General features: G+C 30.3%; 1 protein-coding gene across 2 annotated transcripts in view; it reads left to right on the forward strand.

The window, feature by feature from the left end:
- LOC148308312 (uncharacterized) overlaps positions 1-26450 on the forward strand; it is a 28321-nt gene extending 1871 nt beyond the window's left edge. The window contains exons 2-12 of one of the 2 annotated variants that reach the window (XM_088261952.1): positions 47-167; positions 259-375; positions 3308-3463; positions 8076-8201; positions 16488-16640; positions 18198-18274; positions 18623-18802; positions 19494-19691; positions 21019-21205; positions 22335-22470; positions 23665-26450. In XM_088261952.1, the coding sequence (XP_088118078.1) occupies positions 95-167; positions 259-375; positions 3308-3463; positions 8076-8201; positions 16488-16640; positions 18198-18274; positions 18623-18802; positions 19494-19691; positions 21019-21205; positions 22335-22470; positions 23665-23716 (1455 nt within the window). In that variant the 5' untranslated portion in view covers positions 47-94 and the 3' untranslated portion in view covers positions 23717-26450. Of the gene's footprint in view, positions 1-46; positions 168-258; positions 376-3307; positions 3464-5654; positions 5793-8075; positions 8202-16487; positions 16641-18197; positions 18275-18622; positions 18803-19493; positions 19692-21018; positions 21206-22334; positions 22471-23664 lie in introns of those variants that run through there. The other variant, XM_088261953.1, reaches the window with a different exon arrangement.
- Positions 26451-27878: the final 1428 nt, after the last annotated feature.

Genomic DNA, 27878 nt, shown 5'->3' on the forward strand with positions numbered 1-27878 from the left:
AAAATCTATATTTAAAATCTTTTTCAAATAGCTGACTTTTTTTTAGTCTGAAGAACGAGAAAAAGATGAAACTGATATCCATGACATAAGAACAATGGCAAGATCTACCGGAAATAGTCTGGACCGCCTTCGAGCAGCTGAATCCAGCCCCAATATGGATGTTGATGGTAAATAAAACAAATATTTCAAGTTGATCTGATTCAAATTGTTTGTTGTGTGTTGGTATCATTTTGTGACAAGATGTTTGATTATTTTCAGATGCTGATGATCCAGAAAGTGACTACGGCGTTTACGCAGATTCTTACCAGGGAAATGTGTGGATATATATTGGTGATAATGAAGAAATGAATGCTTGGCAACGACCTGATCGAGACGGTAAATAATTAAAAATTATTACCTTAATTTTTGTAGATTGTACAGAATATATATACATGTATATATATATATTTGTTTATATATAAATAAATATACACATATATATATATATATATATATATATATATATATATATATATATATATATATATATATATATATATATATATATATATATATATATATATATATATATATATATATATATATATATATATATATATATATATATATATGTGTGTGTGTGTGTGTGTGTGTGTGTGTGTGTGTGTGTGTGTGTGTGTGTGTGTGTGTGGAAGAAGCGAAGAATATTTGCAAAGACAAGCGTGTTGACTGCCGCAAAACGTCATGTTGGTTAGTTTGTCTCTTGAAGCATCGGGTAGTCAAATTTTCTCTTAAATATCTGCATACGTATTACACTTCATGATTAAGAAAATATTTTTTTTATTACACATCAAATTAATATTATACTATGTTCTTGGTGTTGCTTTGCGTCTCTGTACCAAAAAAAATATGATGTAGGAGTTCATTCATTTATTATAATGAGTCTCGTAAATATTGTGGAAAAAATCGTTCTCATTTTTCGACGCCGACGCTTAGCGTCAGCTGTGAATCTCTCAAAATAAGTGCGGAATGTCAAGAGTGACTGAAATATTTCTCTAATGTTAAATAACGATCCGGATAATTGTGCCGAATAAAAGAAGAACTGGTTTCTAAAACCTAAAACGTGGAATTCGATTCGAGTTTTAGGATATTTATACTTGGCCTGTTCAATTAATGCGTTGACTAACGTCATAAAATAACATGTAAGTTATTTAGTTAAGTTACATGTCTGGGTTTTCTTTAATGTTTTCATCTCCCCGATACACACAATTATCCCAACAGTGTTTCCACCTTTGGTAACAGTCCTGGACCGCTACTATTTGATGTCCTTCAGCTCTTTCGGGGTACTTGCCTTAATCTCAGGAATCATCCCAAATTTTCTTCCTTTCAAAGGACTTTTGAGTTTGGAGAAAAAGAACTCAGGAGAAGCAAGATCAGGTGAATAGGGTAGATGAGGAATAATAGTCACTGTGTGTTTGGTCAAACACTCTGTTCTGAAATCTAAATGGGCTGAAGCTGATGAAACGACAACGCTCCAGCCCATTCAGGTTTCAAAATTCGTGATTTTTTAACCAAACACTCGATCATGGTTCTTCTGCACCCACTTCACACACCTGATCTTGTTCTTATTGACTTCTTCATGTTCTCCAAACTCAAAAGACTTTTGAATGTAAGAAGATTTGAGACGATTCTCGAGATTAATCCAAATGCGATGAAGGAACTGAAGGACATCACAAAAGAAGCGTTCTTAAAATATTTCGAAATGTGGAAACACCGTTAGGATAAGTATGGAGATATAAATACTTTGAAGAAAACCCAGACATGTAACTTCTAAATAGAGAAAAATGTATTTAATGAGGTCAGTCTACGTATTAATTGAATAAACCATATATCCGGTCGTGTTATTTCTCAAGAATGCATCGTTGTTTTAAAACGATCTCAGATTTTCGACATCTCGAATTCCGATCCCATTGAAAATGAATTCCTAATTATTTCAGTATACTTATTTTAATCCGGACCACCTCGGATGCCGGAAGATTGACAGTATTTACAAAATAGTCAAATGCATGCTTGAATCATGACATTCTATTTATCAGAAAATTGCTTTCAATGGTATTATTGAATTTTTTTATTTATTTAGACTATCCTAGAGAATCTTCTTCTTCTAAAGTGTCCTCCGCATTTCTGGGGCTCGTGATCATTCTTACTCCTTGTCCAGAGAAAATTCTGCCATTAATATTACAATAATAACAAACTAACTAACCATCACGCCGCTTCCCCGCAGTCGTAGGAAGAGTGTATGAGAACACTACATCAATCTGTCTTTAAAAACGAAATTGACCTATTTTACATTCATATATCTCCTCATACATACCCGCCGATTATTCCGACTCCTTACTTGTTCACTTTCAAATATATAAAATAATTGATTATGGCAAGTTTTCCTCAATATTCCTTCACTCCTATTTCCAACAACAGTCGCTACACATATCCGTTTAGCTGTTCTTTCTTCAAACGTTCGTTCCACATGTCCAAATCGTCTCATTTCTTAATTTTGTAAATAATGCTTATCTCAGCCATGAATTCCTTCCGTATCTCACCATTAGAGCATTTATCACAGTTCACACATTCGTCGAGATCACATTTATTTAATTTTTTTTTATTTCATTTGTTCGGGAATTGTACAGCTTTACGTTAAAAAAAGTCTGTAATAAAAAAATGTTACATTAACAATAATAATCATTATATTACATTCACAAAAATAGTTACGATAAATAGTTCAATAAGTTAAGTTAAATAGTTAATAAAAATTAAGCCAATTAAACAATTCCACATTTATGTTAAAATAACTATTAAAACATTAAGAGATACAAAATTAATAAAAAAAGAGTGGGATTGTGGGTGTGTGTGTGTGAGGAAGGGAGTAAAAGGGTAAGGGTATGGTATAAAAATATATTTTGCAGGAAGGAAAAGGAAAGGAGAGGAATCAATGAAAATGGTTAAAGCATTTTTTTAAATTTAACTGCATTTAGTCACTTAAATTTTTCTTTTACTAGCTTCATCCTTACATTAGTGTTAGAATCTTGACTCCGTTGTCCACTGCCAGTTCAGTTTTCGCTGGATAGGTTTTTATTTTACTTTTTCTTGAATGTTTTTCGCAGATACTTTGTGGCACATTTTATAAACTTTTTCAAATAAAACAACATTGTTCTAACCATTTTTTTTTCAAAGTGGTTAAAACAAAGTTGTTTTATTTTATAAAGTTTTATTTTACTCCTTGTTTTTATGTGTTTTTTAATGGTATTGTTCCTTTTTATTATTACAACAGATGACAGGAGCCTGGATGGAGATGATAAGGACGTTAGAAGGGATTCAACAGAATCCGAACACGAATTCAGGAAGAAGTATCAAGCCATCACACATCGAATGGTGCACAGAAAATCCTGCATAGAGATGTACAGAAGGCAGTCATCGAATACTTTTGGTAAGTAAATGTATCAATGATTAACCACTTCATATAAGTATTTATTTATAAATTAATTATACAAAAAAACTTTTGTTTTTCTATCACGTACTACGAGTATATTTTGTTACGAGTTTTGGAAGCTACACATGCTCTGAAACTAGCCGTAACAATATAATACTCAAGTGGTAAAAAAAACAATTGTTTTATTTTAAGTTTAATCATTTCTTACCACGAAGTGAATGTTAAAACAATAAACAAGCAATTTCAACAAAATTAAAAATGTTTGAGAATCAAATATTTTAATAACTTGCTCACAAAAAGGAAGACGTTCAATTACATACAAAAAATGTTCATGATTTTGAAAATGACCGCTTTGAATTAAAATATCTGTTTTTATAAGAAAAAAAAATTAAAATATTTTTCTTTTTATTATTTATTTTTTGAAAAGCACAAAAACCTCATTTTTTAATATTACATACATTTCTTATAGCGTATCTAAGATGTATCTTTTTCGGAAAAGATATGACAAAAATTGTGATTTATGTTATGAGCATTTTTTGAGGTGTTAATAAAGTATTTAGCAGCATATTTGTTAAGTTTTATTTATACCACATCAAAATATTTAAATCAAAGTATTTTTTTTACGCCAAACCGGTTATCGTTCGTCACTTAGCTTTAATTTATAGGGCAGAACTTTATTTCTGCGCCAAAAAAGTATCACTCAACGATTTTACACTTTAACTTCTGCACAGTATATTTAGCACATTAAATGTATTTCGACCAAGGTATTAAAAACAACTTTTTTTAATGTTGAGTTGTAAATGTATAAAAACATACGTTTGTAATATTTTATTTTAATGGATCTCTCGATTCACAATATTTTGAGTTTGTCCAAAAGCTATTCACAAATCTGGGTTTTCTCAACATAGAAGTTATTTTTACATACAACATTTTGAGTGTGTCCAAATACTAGTTCACATAATCTGGATTATATCCAATTACAGGAGTTATTTTCATATTATTTATTGACATCTCATCAAAGATGAAGAAGAATATGGAAGTCTGGGCATTTACGGCGTTATTTAGGCTGGTTTAAGTGATCACTTGACACACGTGTAACATTCACCAATTCTACCCATTATTGACAACCACACTACTCAAATTCTTGGAAGTCATTGTTCTTGAATCACTAGAACTTCACTAGAGACATCTATTGGTGAGATGAAAAGACATTTGACATCGCAACCTAGGTGAAGAAAAATATAGAAGTCTAGGTATTTACAGGGTTTTATGACATGTCATAGGCTGGTTAAGAGATCACTCTACACACGTGCAATATTCACCATTCAACCCATGATTGACAACCACATTACTTAACTTTTTGGAACTCCTACATATGTATTACATTAATCTGTACATATGATTTCGCAAGAACTATCTTTTTTGGACTAAGTAAAGCTTTTATGTAGCAAAGACCACTTTTTTCCAGCTAAACGTGATATTTGGATAAAAACTAGATCTTATGGTTCTACGTAGGTTTCCATAAAGTGTATTAATTGTGATTTTTGTTCTCTCTTAAGAAGTGCTTTTTTGCATTTTGTGAGAGGAATTCTTTATTGAATATTTGTAGATTATTTTAGCGCATAGATGTTTAACTGTCATAAGATATAATTTGTTGGCTTTTCTCTTGGTGGAAGTATATTTTTCTGTATTTTATGTAAATGAGTTGTTTTTTTATTAGAGTTTTACTTGGTATTTACCACTATTTCTTTAAGTTAATTGAGACACGTGTTTCGATGCATTCCACATTATTTTCAAATACCGTACGATGCGGTGAAAACGATACGGAATGAATCGAAATACGTGTAACAATAGATTTAGTGGTATTTGTATGGTAAAATTTAAATTAAAAATGGATGAATATTACCACAAAGTGACTGCCAAATTAATCGAAGAAATATAAATATTTTTATGTTATCTACAAACTTGAAACTAGTGGAAATTTTTCTTCAAAATTAAACCATTTTGCATTGAAAATTAAAATCTTCAAGTTCTCAAACTAGCAGTTAAATCATCCGTTACTTGACCTTAGATATGCGGCGAGTCCGTTTATTTTTACGCCGGCTTTTATAGGTGAGTAAGCTCCGGAGCTTTTCGCGAGCTTTTTCACTCGGCGCCTCTGCTCACGCTTTGTATCGACGCCGACGTCAGTCTAGCGCCGCAACGCCGGCGGATAGGTTGAAAGCTCGAACGTTTTATTATAATCGAATCAAATCACACCCGCTGTGAATATATTTTTATTTTAATACGATTACCGATGATAATCGTATCACCACGATGGTGATAGGTAAAAAATTGAAGTTTTTCGTATATTTAAAAATCGGAAAAATATGTTTTATTCACTGTGTGAAATTTGATTCACATGTGTTTTAGTGTTGTGAATTAGGAAGTTAATAAGTCTGAATTCTCATGTGTTAGTTTCTAATAATAATTGTAACATGTTCGCCGGAAATGAAACTCTGAATTATTGCATACTTAAGTCAGGTTTGCGTGCGGTATCTAGTGAGAGACAAAAATAGCCGTTTCGTGCAGTTAAACATCTTTATTTCGACTGACCTACATACCGAGAGTTTATTGTTTTCAATCGAAAACCAGTTATTTTTAGTCAGCAATCAATACAGACAAACTTTGTTTCTTCTCTTCAAGTAACCCTGATCTTAAGCACAAACTCTTGAAGTCTTATAAAGATAGTTTTTGATATTAAAAGCATTCCTATTATGTTTTTTTTCTGTAATTTTTGGTGGAACTGCATTTTATAAAATAAAATAACAAAAATTTGGTATTTCCACATATATTTTTTCTTATCATGTGAATTTGTCGTTATCGACATAAGACCAGTCTGATTATTTCGGTAATAACGAAAACCGGTCACTGGTGAAATAAAATATTAATATCAAAACAACTAAATAGTTGTTATTTTATTATATTAAAAGCATTGTTAACTTTTTGGTATGGCAATATAACATTCTCCTCATCATTCATTGTTCATTTTGTGTAATACCACTTGAAAACACTACTTTATGACTACTGATTCCAAAATAAACATTCCATCGTCAGGGTAATGTACATATCGTAGTCATACAGGAGAAAGTGACCAACTACCAAAACGTAAAATGTTCAGGAGAGCCATTTAAGTCACTTTTGCTCCGTAAGAAAATAAACGCCAATGTAGTTTGTCATTTTTATCAAGTCTATATATTATACTTCCAAGTTTAAAATCCTTTGGGATTTTTTCAGGGCAATATTAAGCTAGTAAGATATCGAATAGTCAATGAACACGTTTTTGTAAAACAATGCACTTGGTCACTTTCTCCTGTATGACTACAATATGTATCTATCAATTCGAAGATTTCCATATTGAAGGTACATTAGGATTATACAAAAAATAACTTTTCACAATTTCTTCTTAATGAAAAATGTATTGCATACAAACTTTTTTGATAATAGTTTGATTCGTATTTATTTTCAGATATTGTAATATAATATTTTTCTGAATTATGATACATTTTACGAAAACTATTTTTTGTCTTAATTTTAATTAATCCACATAAAATGTATGTTTGGAGTGCTTAAAAAGCAACATAAAATAAAAAAAATTACGCAAAAAAGTTTCTACAGCTGACCTGATGTTGGAATGGTTATTCTGAAATTGGCAGTCATGAAGGAGTGTTTTTAAGTGGTATTACACAAAGTGAACGATGAATGATAAGGAGGGTGTTACATTTACCTATTAAGAATTTTCTGATTGGCACATTGTTGTCGGGAGGCGTCGAAAATTATAGGTTAAAATCGGGAACCGACAAAATTCGGTATGTATCAATTAGCGATGGGGTGCAGAAAACTAAAACACAGAACGTGTTTATTTATATATACCTGTTAAGCATCGCTTATCGTTATTCGTCGAAAAATAAACCTACCTGCTGTTTCTTAAATTTGTTTTTTGAAGGCATACGAGATTTTTTTTTTAAACCGATTTCACGTATTTTCTTTTTAGAATCAAATGAATATTACTGATGAAAACTACATAAAAAAAATTGTTCCCAAAAAAATCTATTGAAACTAAGCATATCGTAGGGTTATAAATTTGTTCATTTTGATCGAGTTAACTCACAGTATATTAAATTATGACAATATTCATTACAAAGAGATGAAAATTAGTCTTCAGTTTCGGATGAAAACGCAAGAAATTGAATTTCACCTGATTAGGAATCGACCTCGAGATCTCCTGTATGTAGCTTAACGTGCTAACCACGAGAGATATACCTGAAGTAAACTAGTACTGAGCATTCAAAGAAAAAAATCTAAGAACCCTGCTATAGATTTCTTAAATGCAATAATATAAATAATAAAAAATAAATAAAATGTCTTTTTAATTATCCCAAGATATCAGGAAATAGACGAAGGTATTTTGAAAATAACATGAATGAACATATTTTTCCGTTTTATATCGAAACATTCCGATAAAATTCATTCACTAACCTCATAATGACAGTATATTAAAATTTAACTTAATTCCTATGGAGATGTTACATAAATATGTTTGAATTTTGGTTACTGTTATATTCCTTAGCCCAAGAACACTATTCGTGTCCCCATCAATCTCTGAAACGTAGTTTGGAAGAAATATTTAAGCTTATGCTTATGGTGTGGTGTCGAGAAAACCAAGCCATCAAACTTGTATCAACACAACCCTCTGGTAATTCAAGTTTTATTACTCTTTTTACTAACCCCATAAAAGCTTTTTATCGCCTGCAGTTAAAACTAATTGAGTAAAGTCAGCAGGCAGCTTTCTTTGGTGATGTCTAAAACTATGGTGATATTTCAAAACAAATTTGGCACACTTAATCAAATCAATATTTTTATCCAAGAATAAAACACTTATATTAGGCCACATTTGAGTTTAACAATGTAAACACGACTAGTTTCGATAACTATAGTTCTACTAGCTTTTGTAAATATGATCTTATACAGGTACAAGATATATTATTGTAAATATACTAAATATTTAAAATAATACTTAATCAATAAACAATTCAATCAATATTTCATGGATACCTTAACTTTAGCGAAAAAGTTTATGGAGATGAGAGAATGTAAGTCTGTACGTGTACTGGCTTTATGTTTTGTCATTATCTGTTTTTTTAATGGATCACTTTAAAAGCTGTATTTCATTTACCAACCACCCATGATTACCAACTACATTATTCAAATGCATCTTACAGAATGAGGAAAAGGAAGAAAAATAATGTCGTATGCACAAATAAAGATTTTCGCTCACCTACGAATTTCATTAATGACCTTTACATGTTAAGTATATTAAAAACCGGATTGAATATCAAACATGGGTAGAATGATAGTGTATAAAGTGGTCACTTAAATCAGCCTTTCACATATCGTGAGCCCTTTAAGTCCATAGATTATTAGTAAATACATGTAAACATATATCGCTCACTCCTTTCAAGAACGTCATAAAGCAAAAATCGTCAATTTTCATTTGTGCATGTTTTCGGAATGCCCAGAAAATGTACTATATCCCAGCAAAAGAGGCATATTTTAAACTTAATATTTACCCGCTATAGGGTAGAAAGTCTTGTTTTTGCATTTTGAAGAAAAGGTATTGTTTAATTATTTTTTCAAAAATACAAAATATTTTTTTAAAGGAAAAAAAACCTTCAGCTTTTTCCTAAAAAGATCTGTTGCACAGTAAAAAGTTCAATAAGTGGCTTGATATTTATTTTTAATACATTGTATTATACTTTTAAACTTTAAAAATGTTCAAATGTTCAAAGTCAGTTATTGAACAAGAGAAATAAAAATTCTCTTTAAGTTTATATTAAAATAAACCAATGAAAAAATATAAATATAATTATTTTTACGTCAATTTTTATCCAAAATTTCTTTCCACGTTATTGCACGAACGTACATTACAGTATTTCCCCTTCATAATACTTTTTAATGTCTGCCTCCGTAGTGTAATGGTCAGCACGCTCGGCTACCATTCTGGAGGGTTCGATTCCCAAGGGGGGTAAAATAAATATAAGTGATTTTTTCACTGTAATATTTATTCAATATTATTACCCTGGACTGGTACCTGATGCGGAGGGCTGATCACCTTTCCTTCATGTGTAAACGATCAAGATAACACTGCGTTCATATGACGCAGTGCCCTATGCATCATTGGGGTGCGGATAAGGGTTTTATTATTATTATTATTTATTATTAATCCTTTTTTTACGCTCACATATGTGTTTTAAACATTGCGCATCAATATGACGTGTTTCATGAATTCAGAGTGAAATTTTGGCAGCGACTCTTAAGGTCACACGTTTTATTAACTTTCGCTTGTCTGTGTAATTTATTATTGCAGTCTATCTACGTCTAAGTGATGTCATCTCAATTTTAAAAATGCGAATTTCTCGAATTGTTACTGACTTCATGAGTTCGTTACAGCATCACTGAAACTGTGCTAAGAAAATTATTTTACATAATATAACAATTCCAAAGATTCAATAATTCAATTAGTTGAAGTTTCTCTTGATAATTAATAACCATTATTTACCAAAAGTGGTACATATCAAGTAAAATTTAAATTTAAAATTGATTGACATTACTGCTAAGTAATTGCCTGCTTATTTTTTTTATTGTTTTATTTAAATTTATTATGTAGACATTTCTACTTTTAAAATATCTTTTAGTATTTTTTATATTTTCTCATTTGTTTATTTTAAATATGCTTCTTCCCTTATGTTTTTCTCATTTATTTCTTTCAAATATGCTTCCTTTACCTATTTATTATAAATATTTTTTGTTTTTATATTTTGCCATGCATATGTTTCGGTTATTTTTTTAAATTATTTTTGTTACTTTATTATTTGTGTTCCAGTCTTGTTAACCTTAATCCCATGCCCCAAAATGAGAAATAGAAATGACTGCCTGCTTAATTTTCGAAAAAAATGTTTAATTTAAATTTATTAAGTAGACATCTCTACTTTTAAAATATCTTTTGGCATTTTTTATATTTTCTCATTTGTTTATTTTAAATATGCTTCTTAGCTTATGTTTTTCTCATTTATTTCTTTTAAATATGCTTCGTTTGCCTATTTATTATATCTGTTTATTGTTTTTATATTTTGCCATGTATTAGTTTTGGTTATTTAAAAAAAAAATTGTTACTTTATTATTTGTGTTCCAGTCTTGTTAACCTTAATCCCATGTCTCAAAATGAGAAATAGAAAATGTTCATCGGGAATATTATATATTTGACTTATGTCATATAATACTAGTTGCACTGTGCCTTTCTAAAAAAAATAACTATTGTCCTTGGAGAATGACTCTTGCACGCAATGTTTATTTATTGTACTTAATCAAGGATATAATAGTCTTTTTCGCTGTACCGTTTTGGGTGCTTTTTATGTTTTTGTTTTCAATTTCGTATGTATAAACAAAAAGATGAAGTAACAATGTTTATAAACTTCTATTTTGTTAATATCTGTACGGAGGTTATTAAAATATTTGATTCCCAAATATTTGTAATATTGTTGGAATTTTTTGGTGTTGCATTTTGTTATTCGAAAATAATTTTAGAATCTGGATGTACTATTTTCATTTATTAAAATATTAATATTTTTTTTAATACTTGATAAATCGATATATAAAAAGATGCTTTCTACATTGTGATTTATTTTTAAGTGTGTTTGTTGAATAAGTGCTCTTTCTTATTGAATTACCATAAATATATTCTTCTTTTTCATCTATGTTAAGATACCAAAATGTAAAAATAACTCGTAACTGGAAAAACTCATATTTGTGAACAAGAATTCGGCCACACCCAAAATGTTGTGAACAAAATAATCGGTTAAATTTTGAGCTGCATTAAAATTGAACATCATGCTTTCAGGCGTCTTATAGTATGTAAAATAATCCGGTTAGAATTTTGTTTACATCTAAATATAAGAGTATCAGCTAAATAAAAATTACTCAAATCATCCAAAGATGGCTATCGTAAACATGAAGCGCCAAGAGATTTATGATACATATATGTATAAGTTCCAAAAAAAAATTAGGTGGTTTCATTTTCTATTAGACGTATTATCTCAGCATGCCGACATTTTGTATTGTCGTTAAAATTAATATATATATATTTTTTTACAATTGTGGTATTTGAGCAACCATTTATATGAATGAAAGTATTGTAGTTATATTTCTCATTCTATGAGATCTGTGTATTGTTCATAATACCGAGTCATTTTCCTGTCCAGAAAACCTATTTGGAACCGATCCAAAAATAATCCAGTTCTGTAACGACTCATTACATCAATATTTCTGATATAACTAGTTCTTGAATGTCTAGCATCTGTTAAATTATCGCGTTGATGAAATATTACATGTCGAATTGAAAAGTTTTTCAGTATCTCAAAATCGATGGACTGATTGTTTGAATTTTTTCGATCATGGTACGACAAAGATTTTGAAATTTCGAATTATTCAAACAAACGCTATTTTTTATGTGTAATTCAAAATAATGTTTATCTTTGGCTGATGAGGTGATGTCAACAACATTTTAAATATGCGAATTTCTCGAGTGATGCAACGAAAGGTTACCAATCCAATAGTAAAAAGAATTTTTTTTAAAGAGAAATATTCGTGTTTTTATTATTTACACAAATTGCTCACTCCTTTCAACAACGTCATATATCAAAAATCGACAATTTTCAGTTATGGATATTTTTGGAACGCTCAAAAAACGTACTATATCCCAGCGAAAGCGGCATATTTTTAACTTTATATTTACCCGCTGCAGGGCAGAAAGTGTTGTTTTTGCCTTTTGAAGAAAATATATTGTTTAATTATTTTTAAAATATACTGAATATTTTTCAAATGTAGAAAAAACCTTCAGATTTTACCTAAAAATATCTGTTGCACAATAAAAAGTTTGATTAGTGGCTTGATATTCATTTTTAATTCACTTTATTATATTCTTAAACTTTCAAAACGATTTCCTGAAAAATCAAATTATTTGATTCATGACCTTGTTGAAAGGAGTGAAATATTTCAATTTCATATTATTTCTGTGTATATATTATTAGAAATAGGTATCAAATTGTGGTAGAATGGGTTCGAACCTAGAAACTCTGACTTCAGAGTCCGCGACAGTAACCACGGTACCACAACCCGACACTAATAAATGCAAGTGGAACGCTTTAACAAATTTGTAGTTCCCAATCTACAAAACTATTAATTTGTCCTAAATCTATACTGGCAGTTAGCTCCGTTGTGTACTGCCAGCTTAGATTTCGATAATCGACTTTTCTTGCTTAAACTGACATTTTCATGCATTCAGTAACAATATATTTTTTAAATGGATACTTACTATAGCGCCGTCTTCCTGAAAAACTGCCTCAAGAGCGCTCATTTACGCATGTTTTTATTAAAATTCGTAATTATTTATTAACTACTACAAATAATTATTATATTAATTGCTCCATGATATTTAACTCAACAGAAAATATTTTGAATGTGTCCGAATCTTTGTTCGCAAATATGGGTTTCTCTACTTTTTCTTCTTCTTCTTTATTAGCCGTCTCTCCACTGCTGAATGTAGGCCTCTTCTAACGACTTCCGAATTTCTGTATTTTGGGCTTTTTCGACCCATTTATTACCCGCAATGGGGCTATGTCATCGGCCCATCTCCACTTGTATATATTCTCATCTCAATATAGATAAAAAAGATTATGGAAGTCTGTGTATTTGCAGGGCTTGCTGCCTATTTGCAGGGATTACTAGTTGTTATCCATGCAAGTACTGATTTATAGATTTCCATCTATGTTCAGATGTCAACTCCACAGACGATAAATTTATTTTTTGACATCTCATCAAAGATGAAGAAGAATATGGAAGTCTGGGCATTTACGGGGCTTACGACCGTCATAGGCTGGTTTAAGTGATCACTTTACACACGTGTAACATTCACCAATTCTACCCATTATTGACAACCACACTACTCAAATTCTTGGAAGTTCTATATATATGAACCAATTTAGAAACCTTGTTCATGAATCACTAAAACTTCACTAGAGACATCTATTGGTGAGATGTAAAGAAACTTTTTATTAAGCAGAAACTCTTATATTAGTATGTGAGATCCGAATCCCGGATTATAATCACACACATGAGAAACGCCAGAAAATACCATTTTCATTTTTATTATTAAGCTTATAATTTGACCAGATAATTTATTTACAACATTTTGAGTGTGTCCAAATACTTGTTCACAAAATCTGGATTATCTCCAATTACAGGAGTTATTTTCATATTATTTTTTGAATGGGTAGAATTATGGGTAGAATTATGGGTAGAATTGGTGAATGTTACACGTGTGTAAAGTGATCACTTAAACCAGCCTATGACGGTCGTAAGCCCCGTAAATGCCCAGACTTCCATATTCTTCTTCATCTTTGATGAGATGTCAAAAAATAATATGAAAATAACTCCTGTAATTGGAGATAATCCAGATTTTGTGAACAAGTATTTGGACACACTCAAAATGTTGACGATAAATTTGTTCATGCCAGTAAAACTTTTTCCACCAATGACTGGTGCTGTCTTCATGAGTATTATAAACTCGAAGAAAGAACAGTGAGAATAGTTTGAGAAATGCGTGTTGCGATTTTTAGAGGACAAATTTAAACGCATAAAAATTTACACGTGATTGAATGTGGAAATCTAATTGAAGAAAAATATTTTATTACACTTTGAATTACGTCAGTATCGCGAAGCATTGGAGTTCCTTCTCTCAATTTTGATTTCACATCATTTATACAAATTTTATCGATAAATATTTTCACTAAATCTTTTATATGTGAGGAAAGATAGTGTTTACCCATAAATAATTTTTTTTAATCCGAGATAAACCCAGGATTAACAAATATAAATTGAAATTTTCAACATTAACTTTAAATGGTCATATCCCAATAAAAAATTTTTGCATTTTTTATTTTTTATTTATTTGTTTCATAGATACATCCGTAGTGTAATGGTCAGCACGCTCGGCTACCGTTCTGGAGGTCCCGGGTTCGATTCCCAAGGGGGGTAAAATAAATATAAGTGATTGTTTCACTGTCATATTTATTCAATATTACCCTGGACTGGTACCTGAAGCGGAGGGCTGATAACCTTTCCTTCATGTGTTAACGATCAAGATAACACTGCGTTTATATGACGCAGTGCCCTATGCACCATTGGGGTGCGGATAAGGGTTTTATTTATTATTATAGATACATAATTTTTTTTAACTAGATGTATTACGGCTCTTTAGACATGGCCTGTGTTAAGCCAAAATACTTACATGTTAGTACATTTTTTTTTAATTATTAGATTATATACATTACCTACATACAATAGATACAATAACAAATTACAGTATAAAGGTTTTACAATAAAATAAACAACCATTTAACAAGTATAAATTGTTGTTTTAAATTATATTTGAATTTTAATGCATTTCAAAAAGTCAAGTCTACAAATTTTTTCACTAAAGTAAAGCTAAGCAAAGCATATAAAACATACATTTTTCAGTACACATTGAAATTTTAAATAATTTTCACACCTGACAAGTAATGATTAGGGTACAGAAAAATAATGCGTTTATTTTGGTAGATGTGCAAGAAAGACATGACTTTTTTTCTTTGAAAATTCTCGCTTAAATGATGAGTGTGTAAAAAAAGTCAGTTAGTAGAGAAATTTTCATTTCAACACATAAATTGTAAAATTTGTGTTAATACCACTTTAAAATAATAATACTGTACAAAAAATGGCACCGTAAATTTTAGTATCTTATCGCAAATGTCTGGTATTCTGTTGGTGTAATAAATTATTCAAATAAATTAAACTGGCAGTGCACAACACCTCCTGGCACCTAGAGTCCTGGCACCGGCCCTAATGTATGGAAGGGAAAGCATGGAATTGGCAAAAGAAGGATGAAAGTAGGTTGAATACAGTCCATTTCTCAGTCAATCGATGGTTAGTTAATAAAACAACAACCACAAATGGTAGTTTTTTTCACTTTTATTTTATTAAACCAGTAGCTAGGTTTCGTCGCTTCCGATATCATCAAACTGATGGGAGTCTAGACACAATTTCATCAAATATTGTTACATACTTGGTTTTTAAGCACCATGATTTTGTATATTTTTCTGATGAAATTAATTGATTTCATTAATTAATTCGACAGTCACATAGTGGTAAAATCTATCCATTTATGATTATTTTTTTACTTAGTAAATTCCACTATTTCTTTAAATCTACTGTAACACGTGTTTCGATACATTCCGCATCATTTTCAAACACCTTATATAGAATGTTTGAAAATGATGCGGAATGCATTGAAACACGTGTCACAGTACATTTTAAGAAATAGTGATATTTACCAAGTAAAACATTTATTTAAAATTCAATTAATTGAAATTAACTGAATTTAAGTAGTGCATTATAATCATTGTTACATATTAAATATGTTTTCGATTTTAACTAGAATTTTATCTAAAGTTTACGGACAAAATACGTTTGAAATACAACCAACAAAAAATCAATTGGATACTAAATTTTATAAATATTGCTGCTTTAAACAAATACACACATATTTTTTAGGTAATTGTGTAATTTTCAAAATGGTTTTTATAAGTCGTATTTTTATATTGTATGGGATATTCTGGAACCGTGGAATGAAGGTACAAGGAGTTCGATATCTGAAATGTAATATTTTCAGAAGTTATTTCTTATCGACAGGACAAGTATCTATTGTTTGTTTTTCTAATGGCTATAGCAAAGGTGAATGTTCATATATGTGTGACTTGGTCTTTAAATATTTCTTAATTAAAGCAGTTTTTATAGAAATCGAGCCAGGGACCTCCAGCTTGGTAGCCAAATGTGGTAATCAGTGTACTACGAAGGTGGACTATGTATGAATATTTTTGTTTTGTTACAGAGAGTGACAAGACTGTAATAGTGAGAAGAGAGAGTGGAGAATTCGGATTTAGGATACATGGAAGCAAACCAGTGGTTGTATCGGCTATCGAACCGGATACGCCTGCTGAAACTTCCGGTTTGGAAATAGGAGATATTGTCATAGCTGTCAACGGTAAGATCATGCGTCGTTACATATTAGAATATGTTGTTCAGTTGTACCCCAATAAAACGAACATAAATATGAAGAATTTCCCATGTTAAGAAAAAAAATCCTTAGACAATAGTTTGAAAAGCAACAAGGCGAAACAATCGTTACAAATTTATTTTTGTATTTTTTAACAATAAAATACAGTTAAGTAGACTCTAATATTCAGTGTTTGATTTTAACATTTAATGTATAAATTCAAATGGAGTTCTACAAAATTAATGCCAAATCTATAAATAAATAAAATCCTCAATAATTAGCCACAGCTTTCAATGAAAAACGTACCTCTTTATGACGATGACAATTTTTTTCAAGTATTTTTATCTAAATTTTCATTTTAATTTGTTGCACGAACGTATATCACGGTATTTCCTGTTCATAATACTTTTTTTTTACACATAAAGTGTTTTAAATATTGCGCATCAATATGATGTGTTTCAAGAATTCACAGTGAAATTTTGGCAACGATTCTTAAGGTCACATATTTTATTAGCTTTCGCTTGCTGTGTAATTTACAATAAAAATCTATTCACATCTAAGTGATGTCATCTCAATTTTCAATATGCGAATTTCATAAATTGTAACTGACTTCATTAGTTCATTACAGCATCATTGAAACAAAGAAAATTATACAAATGATAATGCCAAATGTTCAAAATATTACCTTAAAACAAGATCGTGTATAGTATATGTACATACTATGTATTTTTGTGCGTGTTTATTTCTCACTGAACTCGTAAACGGCTGGACTGATTTTGATGTAAAAAAAATGTGTGTGTTGAAAACCCTGGATGGTTTGAATTAAAAATTGAACTCGATGGTTGGTAATATTTCGGCTCAACACAGGCCATGCCTAAAGAGCCGTAATACATACAGTAATTGTATATATTAAATAAATATGTATATTTGAATGAATCTATGTATTATGAAAAAAAAAAAATAAATAAAAATTCGTTAGGCACTGAAAAATTACATATGCTTTTTTTTGCAGAAATACAAATTTTTATGGTTCTGTGTAATACAATATTTAACATTGATACGCACGAGATCTTTGGTTCAATTCCTGGTCAGGTATTTTTTTTCAATCTTGAGTACTGTAGTGTACTGGGATAAGCAATCAATTTAGTGATAAAAATTAAGTAATATCGACCAATTTATATAAAACATTCATTTTGTGTCATCAAATATAAAATTTGGAAATTGCTGGAGTATTATGCGAACAATTTTTATAATTTTTTTATTTAATTTAATTTGAAGATGATAAAAATTGATTTTCCCAAGGTCACAAATAGAATTCCTGAATCGAATGTCGAAATCTTCAAGAAGAAAATCGTTCAAATTTTAATTTATTCATTTATTTAAATAAAAACAGTATTTTAATTTATTTCTTACCGTTTGTATACTTTATAAAATAACGCTTCAATTGAATTATATCTTCTTAAATCTTAAAAATAAATTTAAGAAAATTAAAAAAATATTCACCTATTATTTTACTTAACTGTCTTTTTCTATTATTTTTTTCAGGAATCAATGTGCTAGACAAATCTCACTCGGAAGTAGTGAAAATTGCACACGCTGGCTCAGACACTTTAGAATTAGAAGTAAGTTGTCAAGTTAATTAACCCGTAGTGTAGCAGTTCCGTAATTAAGTAACCTCAATACCAAACTTCGGTTAATAATGATTAAGTGCTACGTTTGGGCTATGCTTTATAGGGAGTTGAATCATGGACCCTCCAGATCAGCACTATGAGTCGGTTAGAGGCGCTCGAGACGTGGTTGCATTGTAGAATGCTACGCAATCCATAGAACGATATGGTCAGGAACACAGATGTGCTCTAAAGATCAAGAGTAGAAAACCAATTGCTGACTGATATCAAAGTCCGAAAGTGTCCTTACTGGAGCATCTGTATACAGGGGAATAAATGTTGTTTCCATTATCTCGTTTCCAGGTGGCTAGAACGTGTGACGTAGTAGCTTCGTTAGCTGGAGATTCCTCTGCGCCAGCTCTGTACTCCGGGTACCTGTGGAAGCAAGGCGGTCATGCGAGCGGCAATAGTCAAGCCAATTGGTCCAGACGATGGTTCTGTCTCAAGAGGGATAACTGCTTATATTATTACAAGAGTGATACCGTAAGTAATATATTTCATAACTAAGAATACTAAATTACTAACTAACCATCACGCTGATTCCCGCAGAGGTAGACAGAGAGAACAAAAAGCCACACCAGTCTGTCTTTGCACAATCCTTCTCTTTCCCTTTGTATCGTTGTGTGTATATCGCTCTCGGTAGCATCGGAATGTATAGCTTTCTTTCTCCTTCTCTCTGCGTCAAGTCTTTTTTTCTTTCTCATGTAACGAAACGTGACGCCTACCTACTTCTAATTTCATTCTCAATTCTAGCCCAGTTATTAAATCGCCACGCAAAAAGTTTCAGATTAAAAAAACATATAACTTTTATCGACAAAATTTGCACACAGGCTACGTATACGAGAATATGAAGTTAAGTTCATATATTTAAATTAAGAAGATATATGTTTTTTTACTCATTATGTATGTATGACCATTACAATATTGTAAGTAAGGGTATAAGTGCATAAAAAAATCTTGAAATATTTCAGGTTTTTATAAAAAGTTGCGTATTTTGCTCCTTGACTTAGGAAATGTATATTTTTTTAACTTATATGCATTCATGAACATTACAATATTTGTGGGTTATTTTTAGAATTAAAGTAATCTCGCATGAGCTAGTAACTGAGTAAGGGCATAAGTGTATAAAAATAGAGAGATATTTCAGATTGTCAATATTTTAAAACTGTTTCAGGATCTCCAACCGGTCGGAGCTCTGATGCTTATAAACTACAAGGTGACCAGAACGCCCTGCCCAGAGCAGAGCAACAGGCCATTCAGCTTCAGGGTTGCGAGGGATGCCAGTCCAGGATTACACTTGGCGGGCGACAGTGACGAGGCGACCACCCGGTGGATAGCGGTCATCAGCCATGCTGTTGAGAAGTGTTCTCAGGTAGGCTTGGATTTTAAAGCCCTTCTCGTTAAATAATCATGTGTAATTCATATAGAAAATGGTAAATATTGATATGAAATACTCAGCAAATACGATAGATATATGGTGCATATATGGCAGGTGATAGATGTTCCAATGGTGATATGAGGAAAGAATGCAAGGCTGAGATAAGCATTATCGATGCATTTAAGAAAAGTGTTAGTTTTGCACTGACGCATTTCGACTGCATTCAGTCTGCTTTCATCCATCTCTTGCCAACTCTATGCTTCACTTCCATACATTTTGGTTGGAACGAGGACTCCATTGTGTATTTCCAGTTTAGCTTTCGCTGATAACACATACACTCACACACACTGTCACCCTCTTTTTTTTCTCTCTCTTAATATACTACAGTAATTATAACATATCGCTCACTCCTTTCAAGAACGTCATAAATCAAAAAACTTGATTTTTTCTGGGCATTCCGAAAACATGCTCAACTGAAAATTGACGATTTTTGATTTATGACGTTCTTGAAAGGAGTGAGCGATATGTGAAATTATTTCATTCACCTTTAGAATTGTCAGTCTAATTATTTTTTATGTATAAGCTGTATTATTTCCAAACAAAACAATAAAAGTAATAAAAATAATTAAGTTTAACTTAGTAAATGCAGATATTTATGGTGCTATATAAATATGGTGGTATACAACTAGTGGTATTTACCAAGTAAAACTTAAATTAAAAATGGATTGATTACCACAAAGTGACTGCCGAATCAATTTATGAAAACAAATCAAAGTAAATAAGGTCTTATTTGCTATAAATGAATTCAAAGTGAAAAAAAAGAAAATAAGGTTTCATTTGCTATAAATGAATTCCATTCAATCTGTTCCCAGTATTAGTTATCCTTTCTTTCTACATCATTATCAATATTTCCATTCCTAAAAAACATACTTCCCAAATATAGGAAATTATTCAAAATTTCCCCATTTACTGCTATTTTATATTCAGTTCTACATTCATCTCATTAAAAAAACATGACTTTGTATCAATATTTAAAAAATTATAAAAAGTTTTTTTTTCTTGTTTTTTACTTTCTTTTGTTCGTGTGTGTATTATGCTACAATATTTTTTTTAAGTATGCAAAAAGAACACCACCGACAAGACACATAATGTGTCTTAGCAGGTCACCGAAAAAAAAAATTACTCATCATGTATATATATTTATAAATGTGTAGTTATGTATGTTTTATATATTTTTTAAATAAATAAATGATCAAACGGTAATGGGTTTATATTTTCCGACTCGCTGTGTGAAGTGTAAAGGATATTTGTATCATTTCAGAGAGATGGTTGGTTGGACGCCACTATTAGGAATATGAAAGTAGCACCTAGTCAGGTCCTCAGACCAGATTGCTTTGGATACCTCATGAAACTAGGGAACAAATGGAAATCCTGGACTAAAAGATACTGCGTCCTGAAGGATGCGTGTTTGTATTTTTACCTAGATGGGAATAGCAAAAGTGCATTTGGTGAGTCTATATATTAATCTAACCGTTTTTTAGATAAAAGTTTTGCACTGATATTTCTCGGTGGAACTACATTTCATATAATAAAAGAACTATTACCTTTTTTCTACTTTTCATTTATTTGATCAGTCACCGGGTTTCGTTGTTATCGACATCGTCAGGCTGGTGGAAGGCTACACAACGAAAAAGGCCACAAAATAGTGGCCATAATAAACATCTGAATTACATATTTTTATCGAATTTTATCTTGGTAAAAACCTTTTTTTTAAATATCTATTCTGACACGTGTTTCGATGCATTCCGCAATATTTTCAAACTCAAAACACGTGTTACATAGATTTTAAGAAAATGTGGTATTTACCAAGTAAAACTTATTTTAACAATAAATTAAAAGTGCACAAATATTACCACACAGTGACTCTCGAACCAATTAATGATAAATGTATTTCTTATGAATATCTTTATATCGTGGATATACTGGTAAAAAACCTTAACTCTAAAATCCCTATTTGAATAATCCCTGTTATTTTAAGCTTGCCTGTAAAAAATACCGGCTATTAAATCTTTGAACAGTTGAAATTAATTTTAAAACCACATAAGTATATGACATTTCAAACTCCTTAGTGTATTTATAGAACGTTGAAAACTTTATAAAATGCATCATTTCATTAAATTGCATATCTTCGAGTTAAGGTTTTTTGCCAGTATACCCACGAAATAATATATTACATTACTCAATAAACTCGTAGGATGGAAAAAAGGCTTAAAAAAGTTTAGGACAATCGTAAATTGAAGTTACGTGTGATATCCGCTAACTTAAAGATATCAGATTGCGGTCTACTCACTATTTTGCTAATTCAGTGATAAATTTAAGAAAAAATGTTAGCGTCATCTGTTGTTAGAAAAATGAACTACAATAGAATCCAGTTTAAGCTCAGCGAAGATTCAAACCTAGCGAGTTTCTTTTTTACTATCATGAGTTTGATACTTTGCTGTGTAAATAGCTTCGTGTTATAGTCAATAGATCTCACCATAGTATAATTATAAAACCTCAATATGTTTAATATAAACTATTTACCATACATTTACATTACATTTATATATTTCATATCTTCATTTTGTTTGTTTGTAGGAATGGCGTGTTTACACGGTTATAGAGTACAGCAATCTAATACTGGTGGAAAAAAATATGCTTTTGAAATAATGCCACCGGAGACCAAACAAAGGCATTTCTACTTTCATACGGAATCTGAAATGGACAAGAAAAGGTATTGCATTTATTTGCGATTGATTATTTAATAATAATGATTTATTCAAACTTCATAATCGTTGACAAATCGCTCACTCCTTTCAAGAACGTCAAGCGCCCTTGAGGTATTTTTTTGACGAAAATGGTGCTATATAAGTTATCCAAATTTATTATTATTATTATTAAATCAAAAGATTTTTCAGGAGAACGTTTTTAAAGTTTAAAAATACAGTACAATGTTCAAAAAATAAATATCAAGCCACTTATTGAACTTTTTACTATGTAACAGATCTTTTTAGGTATAACCTGAAGGTTTTTTTCCATTTGAAAAATATTTAGTACATTTAAAAAAATAATCAAACAATACCTTTTCCTCAAAATGCAAAAACAACACTTTCTGCCCTGTAGCGGGTAAATATTAAGTTAAAAATATGCCACTTTTACTGGGATATAGTACACTTTCTGGGCATTCCAAAAATATGCACAACTGAAAATTTTCGATTGAATTATGACGTTCTTGAAAGGAGTGAGCGAAATATGCGGCGAAACAATGTATACTAGATATTTGAATAGTTTTTGCGAATGGAATTAGTTGAGAAAATGAACAGAGATAAATGTAGATCTGGATGTATAACAGTAGTAAATGGGAAAACTTATATATTTTGAAATTGAAATAATAACAAATAATTTACGTGAAAAGAAAACACAATTTCAGCCTAGGAAAACATATCTAAGTTTTAAACCAATCAAAACGTAAGAGGAAAACTTGGCATAATCAAGTACCTATGTCAAATTCTTGAAATTTTTGAAATCGCGTTTCCCAGTATGTGAAATAATTCGAGTTCAATTCTTGCATACAAAAAAATGTCTTCACTAAATAAAAGCTTTCGAAATCCAATCATAGATGGCTGTTGTATGCATGTGGAGAAACCCAGATTTGTCAACAAGTATTTGGACCAAATATCAATAATGTCTTTAGTGTTTCAGAATATTTTCAGAGTTTTTTACGTACATACTTAAATATAACTGTTTTTATAAGATTTAAGTTTTTACTAACATTTCTTGGTGGAACTACATTTTATAAGTATAATAAAATAACTACCACATAATTTTGATGAGTGACCGGGTTTCGTCGTTACCGATATCATCAAACTAGTCTGTCGAAAAACGTATTATTTTATACATCTGTTTTATTTTGCCTGTTTATTTTTAGATGGGTAGCAGCTCTAGAATATTCCATTGACAGATGGATGAAGGCCGGGTGACGTTTAGCCCCCACCCCCCATCAAGCCTCCCCTACAGTGATCACTCCGCCCCAAGACTCCCCTAAAACACCACCCTCTCAGCAAGACAGCCTCGATAATACGCACCACCAAAGATGGATATAGAAAATAACCTTTTTATCAAAACAAAATTTACATTAATTTTCACAAAAATCTCATTTTTACTACTTACATCCTACTATATCTTCTTCTCCCTACCCTATGATGAAAAGGGCACTGCTTCATAAATAAGTAGTATTATCTTGTTCGTTAAACGCATGAAGGAAAGGTGACCATCCCTGTGCTTTAGGTACCAATCCAGGGTAATATGAAATAAGTATTAGAGTGAAAAATCACTCAAGTTTATTTTGAATCCCTGAGAATCGAACTCGGGACCTCCAGCATGGCAGGAAAAAACGCTTACCACTACACTACAGAGGCGGACATATCTCAACTAAAAATAGTTAAAATTAACACCGCAATATACTTGTATAATGTGTTTTTAAAAAGATACAAGGTCTTTTCAAAATTCGGCAATAACCGTTTAAAATCTTGTGCATAAAACAGGTTTATTGTATCTTTTTTTTAAGATTTTGGGAATCAACTCATTCTAATATAATACCAGCCAATGTGAAGTATTGTTACGACATACAATTTTCAGCGTATGAAAATGTCATTTTGTAAATAATTTTCAGAATCGCTGATATAAACGCGTTAAGCGTTTAGAAAATTTATTTTGCATTGATTAAAAAAGAACTTGACTATTTTCCGTTCATTATTTGTATTGTTAAACGAAAAAATCACACCAAAATAACGCATTAAAAATATTACCGAATATGATGAAGGATAGTTTGGACAGTACTATTGCACAACAATCCACAAAAATGCTGATGTTTTCCTTGTTATTCGTTGATTTGTTAATATTATTGAGAAAAATCATCAAATGAAATTTTCAAGATATAATATTTATATTGAAATATTTTCAAATTATACGGATTAACATAATAACATAATAAAGCAATATAATCATCTAAAATAAATAACGCAATTTTTCTTGCAATACGTATCAGCAATAAATTTAACAAAAACATTAAACAGCGAAGATTAAGAACAATATTTTACTAAATGATCATCCCTTTGACCAGATAAACATGATTTACCCTAGACTGGTTTTACTCATGATCAATAAATATTTGAAAAATATATATATAAATTAAGAAAATAATTTTAAAATTGTGTATTGAATGTTGTAAAATAAGGTTTCTTGATTATTTCACTTAATTACAATGGAACTGATAGACTCACCTTAAAATAAAATATTCGTATTATTTAAGCTGGACAGGTTTAATTGGTTAGAAAGATAACCGAAATGATAAAATAATAATATCCTGGGCCAAGATTCTACACGGAAATTAGCGTTTTAACTACAAACCTCAGAAAACTTATACATTACTTTTAAACTTTTATTTTAAACAAGCTGTTACCGTTGGCTGTAAGCTGTAAACTTATACGTTACTATAACTTAGTCCGGTTAAATGGAAAAGAAAAAAATAGACATCACACATTTCTTATATGTTTAAATTCACAGTGCATGTGAGTATAAAATATATTAGCAGCGGTCAAGAAACACGCTTTCCGCCATGAGCAATGTTTAGTGTTGTGTATGTTGCTTGCATGTTCAACAGATGGCGTTGCCATTGCGGTAAAAAAAAACGCTTATTTGAATAACTCTTGAAAGAGTGTGTTTAAATGTACTCGTACATAAAAACATTTGCGTATTCAAAAGCAACTTTGTGTCAAAATTCAAAACCTTCAATGAATTACTTGAAGATTTCAGATTTTCACTAAATTAATATTTATGCACGTTATTATTTACATACATTTAAGGCAATTTTAAACTAGTTGGCAGTGGCATTGTCAAAAAGTTTAAGCCTAAAAATGATTTCATGAGTCGGTTTTTATAGGATAGAAGTACATTAATATTATCTAAAGCACGTAGTTAAAACGTTAACGTCCGTACGTAATCGGTGCCCTGGTTGTCCATTTTCTCTCATACGAAATAATTTGAAAAAAAATGCGATTAATCGATAAAGACTATGGTCATCGATGGTCTTTTTTTCGATTTTATAATATTATATTGTAAAATTTATATATACACTTATCAATTTCTACCTGTTATGAACATATATAGATTTTCATGATTGTAATATATAAAATCTTTTAATAAAAGTCTCCACCAATATGTGACTATGAAATTATGTAAGAATTGTTTAAATTTTTACATTTAATATAAAAAAATACTTGCATCAGCATTTTCAAATGGAAAAATATGATATGGCATTAAGTATTGAGTATATAAGTATACAGTGTAAGGGTTAGATATGGCATTAAAATGTGGTATGTGTCAAATAATGAAAAATTACATTTTATTTCATCAAATAAGTAATATAACGGACTTTTTTTGGAAATATGGAACCAAAATACATACCAATTTCACGAGACGAAGTAAATATCGAATTATAACTTTATACTGTAAATAATTTAAAAGCTTCGTTAGATAGAATGTAACATATTTAAACTGGTTGGTTTAGGGCATGTCATATTATATCTAGAGTATATTAATCATTAAGATATAATGAATGTTGTCATAGATGAAAAATATATTATTCAGACTTGTGAAATTATACGACAGCCAAATACTTATATACCTATTAAAAATGCATAGATAAAAAAGAAATATTACATATGTTAATCAATATTTGAATTATATAAAAATGGACATTGACTGCATGTTTTTATTGCGTTTATTCCAATCATAATTTTGTTACGATTTTTATTAATTATTATCTTGAAATCTTCAACAGCATGTATGTATATATAAACATACATTGATGTTTGTTTTTTGATCCACTCACATATTTATTAAAACTAACTAGTTTCGGCCATTTTTAATATTTTTCCTATAAAATCAAACCTTAAAATCAAACCTTAAAACACAATTATACCTCTCCCTATCCTTATCGAAACCCAATAATTTGTTCACCGTTTCTTTTATATATCATCGAAATACAATGTGTTTTATTTCTCCAAAATATATTACAATGATCCACAAAGTTAATGCTTTAAATATTCAAAATAAACATTGATGTGTTATTTCTATTTCTTATTACGCTTTAAAAAACAGTTTACTGAGTTTACATGTATTTTCATGTAATATTTTCGACCCAGTTTGACTTTGAGAAAATAGTATATCAGAGGTACCATTTTTTGCAGCAGAGTAACTGTTTTCACTTGTTTATAATTTTTTTTCGCAAATTACAGTTTTATACTGTCATTTTTTGTGGAACTGCATTGTAAGAAAGAATTAAATAATTTAATAGCGTTTCCACGTTTAGTTTATTTGAAAATCCACCCAGTTTGTCTATAATCGACAAAGTCAAACTGATATATTTGTTAGAAAAAATATATATGACGTACATATGGAAAGAATCTCGAATCAACTTGAAACATTCGAGTATGCTTCTAGAATTATCGATAAAAAGGGTTCTCTACAAGCATAATTGAATGTAATTTTCAAACGAATACTTAACTTGATGTTTTTCCTTCATTATATTATATTAATGTTAGTGTAAAAATATTCTAACAAATGTGAATCGTGTAACGATTACAAATAAAACATTATTTTAAAACACCACATAATATAGAATATAACATATAAAATGGTCCATTTTGGGTGACTTAATGCCTGCCACAAGTGCAGTATTACTTAGAGAATATAATGTAAAGCTCAAATAAATCAATGAAGACTTAAAAGTTATAGAATGTTAAAAAATACGAATGTTTAAAAATGCACTTAAATTTTGATGCAAAATGTTTTTGCGATATCCTAGTGAAAAGTCTGTGTTTTTTATATAAAAGTGATAATTCATCGTAGTTCTTGATCCATACAAAACAATGTCGTTAATCGTATGATATATTTATGAATGTGTATGTGTAAATCGATATAAAAGCATTATAGTATATGTATATAGTGGAATGGGTCTCGAGATCACGCATTGCACTGCCAATAAATATTAAAAACAATAAAAATAGTAAAATTCTGTTATTTTCGCGTTTTATTTTTTGTTTGTTGTGAGCTGGTAAGACAGCTTTACCCATAGCAGTT

Source organism: Brachycentrus maculatus, unplaced genomic scaffold, assembly GCF_059751285.1.
Source record: "Brachycentrus maculatus isolate JH-2025_06_01 unplaced genomic scaffold, ASM5975128v1 h1tg000170l, whole genome shotgun sequence".
NCBI lineage: Eukaryota > Metazoa > Arthropoda > Insecta > Trichoptera > Brachycentridae > Brachycentrus > Brachycentrus maculatus.